The sequence below is a fragment of the Labeo rohita genome, chromosome 9 (assembly GCF_022985175.1).
Source record: "Labeo rohita strain BAU-BD-2019 chromosome 9, IGBB_LRoh.1.0, whole genome shotgun sequence".
NCBI classification, from domain to species: Eukaryota; Metazoa; Chordata; class Actinopteri; order Cypriniformes; family Cyprinidae; genus Labeo; species Labeo rohita.
Window position 1 is genome coordinate 35,460,442 of NC_066877.1, and position 13,496 is coordinate 35,473,937.

At 31.0% G+C, this 13,496-nt stretch overlaps 1 protein-coding gene across 1 annotated transcript in view; it reads right to left on the reverse strand.

Moving 5' to 3' along the window:
- Window positions 1–3,388: 3,388 nt before the first annotated feature.
- The window catches only part of cog3 (component of oligomeric golgi complex 3), a 34,869-nt gene continuing 24,761 nt past the window's right edge, over window positions 3,389–13,496 (reverse strand). Inside the window, exons 18-23 of the mRNA XM_051119645.1 lie at window positions 11,601–11,689; window positions 11,318–11,452; window positions 11,153–11,228; window positions 8,840–8,967; window positions 7,628–7,726; window positions 3,389–5,236 (exon numbers count right to left, since the gene is read on the reverse strand). Of these exons, the coding sequence (XP_050975602.1) occupies window positions 5,210–5,236; window positions 7,628–7,726; window positions 8,840–8,967; window positions 11,153–11,228; window positions 11,318–11,452; window positions 11,601–11,689 (554 nt within the window). The 3' untranslated portion in view covers window positions 3,389–5,209. The remainder of the gene's footprint in view (window positions 5,237–7,627; window positions 7,727–8,839; window positions 8,968–11,152; window positions 11,229–11,317; window positions 11,453–11,600; window positions 11,690–13,496) is intronic.

The window sequence follows — 13,496 nt, forward strand, 5'->3', positions numbered from 1 at the left end:
CATAACTATATGTACATAATATTATATCTATCTATCTATCTATCTATCTATCTATCTATCTATCTATCTATCTATCTATCTATCTATCTATCTATCTATCTATCTGTGTGTATGTCCAGCATGTGAAACTGGTGCATTTGATTACTTTCTAACACTAAAAACAAAACCATAAGAAAATAAAAAAATATATTTTAAAAATCTTAGTTAGCAAGACAATATTTCTAATTTTCTCCTCTCTTTACTAAAATAACTAAAACTGAAATAAACATGAATGAACATTACATAAACATATTTTTAAAAAAATCTCAAATGTCAAAAACAAAATTACTAAAGCTTTAAAATTTAAAATGAAAGTACAATAATAATAATAATAATTTAAAATGTCACATCATATAATTATATAAAACACACACATTGCTTACTTTCTAATAAAAATAAAAACAAATATATATTTAAAAAATGTAAAATCTTAGTTGCCAATACAATATTTCTTATATTTCAATATTTATATTTTGTTTAGTTTAACTTAATGTACTAAAATGACAAACTGAAATAAAAACTAATAACAAATATAGAGACATGCTTAAAAATGTACTAAAACTTCAACTTTAAATGAAAAAGGAAAACATAAAAATGAAAAACAATTCAAAACATTGTTAAAATTATACTAGTACCTATTTTATACTAAAATAATACTACTCATGACTAAAAGTTTTTTTTAAATGTATTTTCTTTATTGTTTGTTAATATTTATATTATCATTTATTATTTTTATTTTTATTAATATTGTTTTTTTAATTAATTTATTATTGTGCTAAAATGAGCTTAGGCAGCACAATTCTTAAACATTTTAATGTTTTTATGAAATTTATGTGAACTTAATTTTATGTTGGGACTACATCTTCCGTATGACAATGAACATGATGGTTTTTAACGTGTCATTTTTAGTTATTATCTGACAGATGAACGTCAAGCTATTACGTTGGTTTAACAAACATTTAAAACATTTGTATTGCAATTGCATAGTAAAGGTTTGCTTAATCAAATGTCTTTAATACTTTTTCATCACAATAATAGTAAGCACTGACTAAATGCCAAAGAAATCTATAGAATGCGGCCTTCTGCTGTAAATATATATCATCTGGTGGATTCAGATCAGCATGAACATACTCAAATGCATTAACGTTCAGCTTTTAAACATGTTTTATGTTTTTTTATCCCGTGTTTAATGCGCTCTGCTTTAATTATTAGTTAATAAATCAGCATCAGCTACTGGAGCGCATTATCGCCGTTAAACGTCAGGAATGAAAGGCATTCAGAAAGTGTTGAAGATCTCTTGGTTGCTGTGCGGTTGAAGGGCAGACAGACAGTTGAGCTTTTACTAAATCAAGGGAAATGCCATTTCCCACAATGCACCAGAAAATGAAGATTCATGCTGGCCCTAAAGCACCACCGATATAAAATTTAAAAAGAGCTAATTTTAAAGGTTTTAATCAGTGTTTAATGGGCTAAATCTCATTTCCAAGTTGTAAAGCTTCATGCCTTTCAGTTCGAGGAGAATCTGTGAAAACATCTGTGCGTTTATTTAGAAAAACTATTTCAGGCAAAACACATACAGTAATAAACCTTCAGCTTTAGTTATGAATTGACAGAACCAAACAGAAAAGGGTCATTCGTGTCAAACAGGAAGCCAATCTTATACAAAAAGTTAAAGATTTATGTATAAAAAGCCCAAAAAGTAACTATTTCTTTTTTTAAAAGATGAACTAAACTCCCACAACGCAACTGAGGCTTCAGAATGAAGGAAAGAGAAAATTAGGAAATGCATTCGTTTTTTAGTTTAATATGAAAATTATGTTATTATTAATTCACACTCATGTCAAAAGATATTACAGCTTAAAATATAAACGCACAAGTCATACAGATGCTTTATGGGTTTTTAAATGATTTTTGGAGTATAAACATGCATGCATTAAGATTCATTAAACAATCCTCTTTTGTGTTCATCAGAAAAAAAAAAATGGTGGGTTTTAAACGAATAATTAAGCCAAAAATGAAAATTGTCTTCATTTATTCACCTCTGATGTTGTTGATGTTGATGATTTTCTTAAAACATTTTTGGTTCCCATTGTATAGAAGTCCATTTCTACCACTCAATAATAATAATAATAATAATAATAATAATAATAATAATAATAAAAAGGTAAACGCGGCTTTTTATCTCACAATTCTGACTTTCTCTGAACTGTGAGATATAAACAGACAATTGCAAGAAATAAAGTCTGAATTGTGAGATATAAAGTCACAATTCTGAGAAATAAAGCCAGAACTGTGAGATACAAACTCGCATTTGCGAGTTATAAAGTCCAGTTCTGAGAAGAAAAAAAAAAGACTGATATGTTCACAGAATTGCAAGTTTATCTCACAAATCTGACTTTTTCTGCTCGCAATTTCACGGTTACATCTCGCAAGTCTGACTTTTTTTTTCTGAACTGTGAGATATAAACACACAATTGCAAGAAATAGTCAGAATTGCGAGTTTATCTCTATTATTTTTTTCCTCACAATTGCAACTTTGTATTTTGCAGTTTTGACTTTATCACAATTGCAAGTTTGTATCTCACAATTCTGACTTTTTTTCTCATAATTGTGAGATACAGACTCACATTTGCGAGTTATAAAGACCAGTTCTGAGAAGAAAAAAAAAAAAAAAAAAAAAAAAAAAAGACTGATGTGTTCACAGAATTGCCAGTTTAGATCTCAGAATTCTGACTTTAGTTCTTAGAATTGCGACTTTATATCTCAGAGTTCTGACTTTTTTTCCTCGCAATTTCGAGTTTACATCTCTCAAGACTTTTCTTCTCAGGACTGTCACAGAAACTTGCAATTCTGACTTTTTTTCTCAGAACTTTGAGATATAAACGCACAATTGAAAGAAATAAAGTCAGAATTGCGTGTTTATATCTATTATTTTTTCTTAAAATTGCAACTTTATATCTCAGAATTTCGAGTTTACATCTCACAAGACTTTTTTTCTCATAATTGTGAGATGTAGACTCGCATTTGCGAGTTATAAAGTCCAGTTCTGAGAAAAAAAAAAAAAAAAAGAGTGATATGTGAAGATTGCCAGTTTATATCTCAGAATTCGGACTTAAAGGAGAAGTCCACTTCCAAAACAAAGATTCACATATAATGTACTCACCCCCTTGTCATCCAAAATGTTCATGTCTTTCTTTCTTCAGTTGTAAAAAAAAATTGTTTTTTGAGGAAAACATTTCTGGATTTTTCTCCATACAATGAACTGATATGGAGCCCCGATTTTGAACTTCCAAAATGCAGTTTAAATGCGGCTTCAAACGATCACACATGTGGTTGTAAACGATCCCAGCCGAGGAAGAAGGGTCTTATCTAGCGAAACGATTGGTTATTTTCATAAAAAAAATACAAATTTAAATACTTTTTTAATTTAAATGCTCATCTTGTCTTACTCTTCCTGAACTCTGTGTACTTCAAAAATAATTTCTAAATCATCCTACATCGCTGCAGAAGTACTGACACAGTCTTTGCAAAGTGAACATGCAAAGAAGATCAAACACCCTTAACAAAAAAGGTAAAACAGTGATATAGGACGATTTTGAAGTTGAGGGAGAACATGAGATGGGAGTTTTTCAACATACACTAACTGACATGAGCCAGAACAAAAACAGTTCAGGCAGAGTAAGACAAGATGAGCGTTTCGCATTAAAAAGTATATGAATTGTATTATTTTTATTAATATAACAGATCGTTTCACTGGATAAGATCCTTATTTCTCGGCTGGGATTGTTTACAACTGCATTGTGATTGTTTGAAGCCGCATTTAAACTGCATTTTGGAAGTTCAAAATCGGGGCACCATATCAGTCCATTATATGGAAAAAAAATGCAGAAATGTTTTCCTCAAAAAACATAATTTCTTTACGACTGAAGAAAGAAAGACATGAACATCTTGGATGACAAGGGGGTGAGTACATTATATGTGAATCTTTGTTTTGGAAGTGGACTTCTTTAACTCGCAATTGTCAGTTTATATCTCAGAATTTTGACTTGATATCTCACAATTCTTACTTTATTTTTCACAATTATAACTTTATATCTCAAAATTACAACTTTATATCTCAGAATTCTGACTTAACTCGCAATTGCCAGTTTATATCACACAATTCTGGCTTTATTTCTCAAAATTAAGACTTAATGTCTCAGAATTTTTACTTTATTTCTTAAAATTACAACTTTATATCTCAGAATTTTGACTTAACTCACAATTGCCAGTTTATATCACACAAATCTGTCTTTATTTCTCAAAATTATCACTTTATATCACACAATTCTGACTTTATAACTTGCAATTGTGAGTTTATATCATGCAATTGTGACTATTTCTCAGAATTGCAAGTTTATATCTCACAATTCTGAGAAAAAAAGTCAGAATTGTGAGATCTTTTTTAAACTTTTTCCTTTATTTTTTATTTTAATGGCAGAAACAGGCTTCCATAGCACTGACTTCCACTGTGTGGCCAAAAACTATAATGGAAGTCAATGGGAGCTGAAAGTGATTTGGTGATCACAATATCTTCTTTTGTGCTCAGTTTTTGCAAACAGCTTTGGAATGACATTAAATGATGTTTAAATGTGTAAATAATGGCAAAAATGGTCATTTTGGGTGAAATGTCCCTTTAAATGACATGAGCGTGACTAAATAACACAATTCACGTTTCTCACTGAAACATTTCTTTAAAAATAATAAATATGTTATGCACATCATTTCCTTCACCTTTACAGTTATTTGCCCTCATATCCATCTAGTTCTGCTCTTTCACCCTTGAGAAATCGGCTTTAAACACACAGCGCCCCCTACTGGATAATGTATGTACATACAGACCGATATCCACCCCACCACACAGATGCAGTTTCCCGTCCTCGTGTAATTTCTATCTGTACAAATTGATTTCGTATCAATGCTAAACAGAAGAACCGGATCCAGCACCTGCAGCGGAGCGTCTTTAGTGTGTTCAGGGCTCAGAATGGGTCGCGTACTGTCTTTAGATATAAAGACGAGTTCATTTCCAGAATCTTCTGGAAGGTTTGGGATAAAGCCTTCGTAGGGAACTCTTTTCCCAATGCTGATGTTGTCTGAGGATGGAAGAACTTTATTCACTTTCAGTTCAGTGTTATTTCACAGACAGCAGCAGATTGATCTGGATGGAGGAGACAAAGAAAGATTCATTATATAATTATAAAATGGATTTTTAAACAGGAACAGGAAACAAACATTCTTCAGTAATATTATCTTATTGTTATCTGGTCTTCAATAATTTTTTAAAAAAGTCTCTTTTGCTCACCAAGCCTGTATTTATTTGATTTAAAGTACAGGAAAAAGAGTCAAATTTTAAAATATTTTTACAATTTAAAATACCTGTTCTCCATTTGAATATCTGTTAAAATGTAATTTATTTCTGTGATCAAAGCTGAATTTTCAGCATCATTACTCCAGTCTTCAGTGTCACATGATCCTTCAGAAATCATTCTGATATGCTGATTTGCTGCTCAAAAAAACATTATTATTATTATTATCAATATTTAAAAGGATTCTTTGATGAATAGAAAGATCCAAAGATCAGCATTTATCTGAAATAAAAATACTTAAAAACAAAAAATTAATGCTTTTATTTAGCAAGGATGCTTTAAATTGATCTAAAGTGATGATAAAGACATTCATAATGTTACAAAAGATTTCCATTTCAGATAAATGCTAAAATTCTGAACTTTCTATTCATCAAAGAAACTTCAAGAAATTCTACTCAGCTGTGGTCATCATATAATAATAATAAACGTTTTTTTGAGCAGCAAATCAAAATATAAGAATGATTTCTGAAGGATCATGTGACACTGAAGACTGGAGTAATGATGCTGAAAATTCAGTTTGATCACAGAAATAAATTACATTTTTAAATATATTCAAATAGAAAGCAGTTATTTTAAGTAGTAAAAATATTTCAAAATTTTACTGTTTTGTGCTGTACTTTGAATCAAAGTGAGCATAAGAGACTTCTTTGAAAAACATTTAAAATCTTACTGTTCAAAATCTTTTGTCTGGTAGTGAATATCATTTCTTTCTTAAAGTTATGAAAAAACATTCTTCAGTAACACTTGTTCTGTTATCTGGTCTTCAGTAATGTTCTCTAAATGTTAGCAAAAAATATATTTATACACTACCAGTCAAAAGTTTTTGAACAGTAAGATTTTTAATGTTTTTAAAGAAGTCTCTTTTGCTCATCAAGCCGGCATTTGTTTGATCCAAAATACAGCAAAAGCAGTAAAATTTTTAAATATTTTTACTACTTAAAATAACTGTTTTCCATTTGAATATAATGTAAAAAGTAATTTATTTCTGTGATCAAAGATGAATTTTCAGCATCATTACTCCAGTCTTCAGTGTCACATGATCCTTCAGAAATCATTCGGATATGCTGATCTGCTGCTCAAAAAAACATTATTATTATCAATATTTAAAACAGTTGAGTATATATTTTTTTCAGTATTCTTTGATAAATAGAAAGATGCAAAGATCAGCATAATAATAATAACAATAAATGTTTTTTTGAGCAGCAAATCAGTATATTAGAATGATTTCTGAAGGATCATGTGACACTGAAGACTGGAGTAATGATGCTGAAAATTCAGATTTGATCACAAGAATAAATTACATTTTAAAATATATTCAAATAGAAAGCAGTTATTTTAAATAGTAAAAATATTTCAAAATTTTACTGTTTATGCTCTATTTTGGATCCAATAAAAGCAGGCTTGGTGAGCAGAAGAAACTTCTTTGAAAAACATTAAAAATCTAACTGTTCAAATAAAAACTTCTGACTGGTAGTGTAGATCTTTTTTCCTCAAAGTTATGAACAAACATTCTTCTAGTAACATTAGCAGAAAGTTTGTTCAGTTATTTGGTACATTCTTAGAAACTAGTTTGACTAACTAGCAGTTAACCAAGTGGTAATCAGTCTTGCTTTTTGGATTTAAATTAGACTAATATACTTTTTAATGTAACTGACAGCAAAATATTATGAGCAATCTTGCATAAAACATTAGATGACTAACTTTCAAGACTAGTCTAAGTAGTTAATGCAAACAGACTCTGGGCTTTAATAACGTTTTCAAAACATTAGCACAAAAACTTTAATATTCATTGTTCATAGAACATTTTTCTAAAACATTTTAGTTGGATGTTCTTCTAACGTTTTTTTAAACTTTACTACGAACTAGCTTCAAATTCAGGGAACCTTCTCTAAACATTAGAACAAAAACATGTAAACACCATTCAGCTGCATGTTGAACACTGCTACTAACTATTTGGTACTAACTAGTTACTACTAATTAGATGGCCCAGAGAACATTCAAAAGTAACATTCCCAGAATGTGTGAAATGATAACATGTAACATTAAATGTCATTAATGTAACCAAGAAAAACATAAAAACTGACGTTTTGAATGTTATTTGGAAGTAACGTTTTCATAACTTGATGGGAATGATAGCAAAACGTTCTGTGAATGTATCTGTGTTAGCCGGGCGTGATGAGCACCTGTTCCATGGATGGACATGCGATGATCTGGAGATCTTCACCGCTGTACTCCTCCTGCAGAAACGCATGCAGTCTCTGGAAAACCTGCTGGATGTTGTTCTGAAACAGCGTATGATTGATCAGATTCAGTGCGTTTCATATTGGCATTATGGGCAACTGACCCTTTGCTCCTATCTTAGCGCCGTCTTAAAAAGTTACAGATCAATCCAACTTTAGCAACTGCTACCAATCTATAATCTGTTCATTTTATAAGATAAGCATTTTGAGCTTTCGCACTGTTTTAAACAAAGTCTGTTTGGATGGATTTTAATTGAAAAATCAACAGAATTTTACTGAAAATCATGCTGAAAATTGTATTTTTATCGTTAACTAAGACTAAAAATAACATACTAAAAAAATAAAAAAAGAATTACATTAGTTGAAATAAATGTACATAGAATATTAATTTTTTTTAAAATATTTGTTTCACTTTTTCATAAGTTTTGAAGTACTAAAATACTAAAAGTGCAATAAAAACGATCTAAACAGGCATAAAAATAACAGCTAAATCAACAAAATTACTAAAAAAATGTTTTGTTTTTAAAAATCAAAACAAATTGCAAATATTTGTAAATATAATACATTTTTAAAGTGTATTTACAAAAAAAATCATGCTGAAAACAGTTAAGAATTAAAAAAAAAAACAAAATAAAAAAAATTTGCTGTCACAAAATATAATAAAATATAATAAGTACTAAAATGACAAAAACTCTAAATAGGCGTAAAAAACAACTAAAATGCACAAAAATATTAACATTTTAACTAGTTAACATTAGTTTTATTAAGAATAAAAAGTAATTAAAATATTAATAAACACTAATATTAATAATAAATAAATGATAAATTCTAATATAAATAAATGCTAATAATTAATAAACAACAAATAATAATAATAATAATAATAATAAGTACTAATACACACTAGTAATTGTAATAAATACTAAGACAGTACTGTAATGATACAAATAAAACAGACTGAAAATTCAGTGCATTTCTTTGGGATGTTCTGTATAGCTTGACTGAACAGCAGTAGCCAAAGGGAGTAAAGTTTAGCAAAAGGTCAGTATAAACAAGACTTGATTAAATAATTTTATGATTATGTTCGCAAAATGCAAAGATATAAATAACATTAAAAGTTGAAACAAAACACAGGCAGACGCTCATGATACTCACCCTGACGGGCTTGAACAGGATGAACTCTGTGTCTTTATTGGCCAGATATAAAGACATGCTCTGTAACGTCCCGGGCAGCTTGTTTTTCAGGATGCGATAGGTGGCCATCACTATGTCATTAATTTTGGCTAAAAATACAGAACATGCATCCTCATTAACAAGTGCAAAAACTTCAAAACAACACAGTCAGCCATACATTTCTGCTTGTGAAATTAAATTCTGCCTCATTATGGTGTAACAGCATGAATATTACAAAATCTATCAAAAACATGTGCAGGTTATATTTCACCCTAAAGATGAAAAAAAAAAAAATTATATGAAAATTAAGCATAATGTATTTTCAGGATTAATACAAATTTTCAGCACATTTTCATACTAAATTTAATTAACGTAATGCAGAAAAATCTCATTACTCTATATCTAATATAATATAAAAATATACAAATATTTGTAGTATTAAAATATATATTAAAAAATTATATATTAAATAAAACTAGATAAAAAAAAGTTAGTCAAGACAAACTTTAGGTTGGCTTGAGAAAGCCGCACCAAAAAGTTTGCTAGCATATTTTTAGCATGATTAGCAAAATGCTAGCTGACATGTTTCTAACATGATTAGGAAGTTGTTAGCATGTTTCTAGCATGATTAGCAGGTGCTAGCATGTTACTAGCATAATTCTAGTATGATTAGCATGTTGCTACCATGTTTCTAGCATGATTAGCAAGTTGTTAGCATGTTTCTAGCATGATTAACAGGTGCTAGCATGTTACTAGCATAATTCTAGTATGATTAGCATGTTGCTACCATGTTTCTAGCATGATTAGCAAGTGCTAGCATGTTACTAGCATGATTTTAGCATGATTTACAAGTTACTAGCATGGTTCTAGCATGATTAGTAACATGCTAATCATGCTAGCAACATGCTATTAACCTGTTGCTAACATGTTTTAACATGATTAGCAAGTTACTAACATGTTTCTAGCATTGGTAGCAAGTTACTAGCATGATTCTAACATGATTAACATGTTAATAGCATGTTGCTAACATGATAAGCATGTTATTAACATGTTGCTAACATGTTTCTTGTATGATTAGCATGTTACTAGCATGACTGTAGCATGATTAACAAGTTACTAGTATGATTCTAGCATGATTAACATGTTAAAACCATGATTCTAGCATGATTAACGTGTTACTAGCATGATTCTAGCATGATTAACAAGTTAAACATGTTGCTAACATGTTTCTAGCATGATTAGCATGTTACTAGCATGATTCTAGCATGATTAGCAAGTAACTAGCATGATTCTAGCATGATTAACATGTTAATAGCATGTTGCTAGCATGATTAGCAAGTTATTAACGTTGCTAACATGTTTCAAGCATGATTAGCAAGTTACTACCATGATTCTACCATGATTAACATGTTAATAGCATGTTGCTAGCATGATAAGCATGTTATTAACGTTGCTAACATGTTTCAAGCATGATTAGCAAGTTAAACATGTTGCTAACATGTTTCTAGCATGATTAGCATGTTACTAGCATGATTCTAGCATGATTAGCAAGTAACTAGCATGTTAATAGCATGTTGCTAGCTTGATTAGCAAGTTACTAGCATGACTGTAGTTGCTAGGCTTGGCTAGATAGATCAATAGATTAGAAATATTAGATAGAATGGAAGTTTGAATTGATCAGAAATAGTACATAGAAGGGAAGTCTTGATTCAGTCTCAAGGGATTCTGGGAGTTTGAGTCTGAATTTTGTCAGCTGGAGTTTGAATAGTGTTGCTCATCTGATCATTCCGTCAATGTAAGTCTATGGGATTTTTATGATTTTTAATCTTTAATTTTATGAAACCTATAAGTCGGATCAGTCAGAAAAGAGACAGCAACCCAAATCAGGTCAGTCTGAAGATCTGGGCTGAGTTTGGTGATTCTAGCTTGAAAGCTCTAGGAGGAGAAGCGTCCAGAAATTTGACTAAGAAGAATAATAATAACAAAAAGCTTAAGTAAATCAGATCAGTACATTTTTAAGAATATGCACATTTATATATATATATTTGCAATATTTTATTATATTATACATATGCACATGATTCAAACAATTATCTTTCTTGGTTCACATTAATATGAAGTAATATGTGAATGAACAGGCTGTTAGCCTTTTACACGTCTATCAGTGAAATTCACGCTTCGACAATATAAAAGTGTTTCTAGCAGCGCAGCAGATCATTCAGTGTAATCAAACAGCTAATTAGAGCTAATTATCAGATAATTAGAAGTTGATGAAACATTTAATTCCCGACTCACGTGGCTGAGCCCAGGGTTGCTGCGAAAGATTGTACGTCGGTCCTCCTTGAACAGCCATCGTTTTTAAAGCTCCTACCTGTTATTATAAAAAGCGATGAGGTTCAGAGAGGAGAGAAGTTTTGTTTTCACCTAAAAAAAATTAAGAATTTATGCATGAAATTTGACCTTGGTGAGAAAATCCTCCAGGTTTCCCACAAACATGTGCGTCTGCTGCTGTATGAACTGCTCGCAGCTGGACTTCAGGTGCCGATCCACGTCTTTCTTGGAGTCGATGTAGTGCTCTTTTATCTCCGGCGTACCCTGGCGTGAAAGCATTAGCTTATGATGAATGATTAAAATGCAAGCCATAAATCATTCACTACGGATCAGGAGTCAGGTGCGAGGGGCTGAGACTTTGAAGAGCAAAAAAGACCCGCCAAATGAAATGAATAAGTAAGAGTGACATTACCTCCAGTAGAAACTCAAGGATGGCGTTATGGCTGTTCAGGCGGAAGAAATTGGGCACAGCCTTGGGGTTGAGGATTTTGAAAGCGGCATCTGAGGACGGAGAAAAACAAATGTTGTTCTGCCATCTGGTGGTGCTTTACTGATATTACCAACACATTTCATCAGTTCTGTCTCTATACACACATCACATTTCAGCAATTTGGAGCCAAATCACAAAGGGTAAAAATCACTTAAGAAAGTTGGCAGAATCATTATTTTATTTTTACACAGAGATTGGTAGGTTAGTTAATAAAATCTGTTGACTTTAGCAATCTTCGTTGCATTATATTTCAATGGTGATCATTTAAACCTGGGAAAAATCACTTTTTCATGTATTTTTTCCAGAGTTTGCATGACTGTAAGTCAAGATGTATTTAACATATCTTAACGTCCTTTTAGATGTTGGTTCTTAATAAAACTTTCTTTTGATATCTTCATTTTTAAGCCAAAGTATGGCTCATTTCCTGAGATATGGGGATCTCAATGTGGCTCCATGACTATTTTGTAGAGGGTCAAAATGTCCTGAGATTTGGTGCCAATATTACAGGCTTTGTAAATTACTCTAAAAAGATGGCAGTATCATAATTTTATTTTTACACAGAGATTGGTAGGTCAGTTAATAAAACCTGTTGATTTTAGCAATCTTTGTTGCATTATATTTCAATGGTGATCATTCAAACCTGGGAAAAAAGCCCTTTTTTTATGTATTTTTTCCAAAGTTTGCATGACTGTAAGTCAAGACGTATTAAATATATCTTAACATCCTTTCAGATGTTGGTTCTTGCTAACAATTTCTTTTGATATCTTAATTTTTAAGCTCCAGTATGGTTCAGTTCCTGAGATATTGGGATCTTAATGTGGCTCCATGATTGTTTTTGTAGAAGAGGGTCAATTTCCTGAGATTTGGTGCCAAATAAAAGGGTTTGTAAATTAATTTAGAAAGATGGCAGCATTATTATGTTGTTTGTACACAGAGATTAGTAGGTCTATTAGTAAAATTTGCTGACTTCAGCAATCTTTGTTGCATTATGTGCCAATGTTGACTGTTCAAAAACTGTGCCAATGTTGACTGTTCAAAAACTGGGAAAAAGCACTTTTCGTGTTTTTCCCCCAAGGTTTGCATGTCTGTAACTCAAGACGTATTAAAGATATCTTAACATCCTTTTAGATGTTGTTTCTTAACAAAAGTTTCTTTTGATATGTACATTTTTAAGCCCAAGTATGGCTCAGTTCCTGAGATATGGGTATCTCAATGTGGCTCCATGACTATTTTATAGAGGGTCAATGTTCTGAGATTTGGTGCCAATTTAAAGGGTTTGTAAATAAATTTAGAAAGATGGCAGCATTATGTTCTTTGTACACAGAAATTAGTTGGTTTATTAGTAAAATCTGTTGACCTTAGAAATCCTTGTTGCACTATGTCAATGGTGACCGTTCAAAAATGGTTGAAAAAGCACTTTTCGTGTTTTTCCCCCCAAGGTTTGCATGACCGTAACTCAAGACATATTAAAGATCCTTTCAGACGTTGGTTCACAGTAAAAGTTTCTTTTGATATCTTTATTTTTAAGCCAAAGTAAGGTTCAGTTCCTGAGATATGGGGATCTTAATATGGCTCTATGACTTTTTTGTAGAAGAGGTTCAAAATGTCCTAAGATTTGAAGCCAAATTACAGGCTTTGTAAATTACTTTTAGAAATTTGACAGTAACGTTATTTTACTTTTATACAGAGATTGGTAGATCTATTAGTAAAATTGTCTGACTTTAACAATCTTTGTTGCATTATGTGCCAATAGTGAGTGTTCAAAAATGGGAAAAAGCACTTTTTTCTCCATTTTTTCCAAAGTTTGCATGGCTGTAA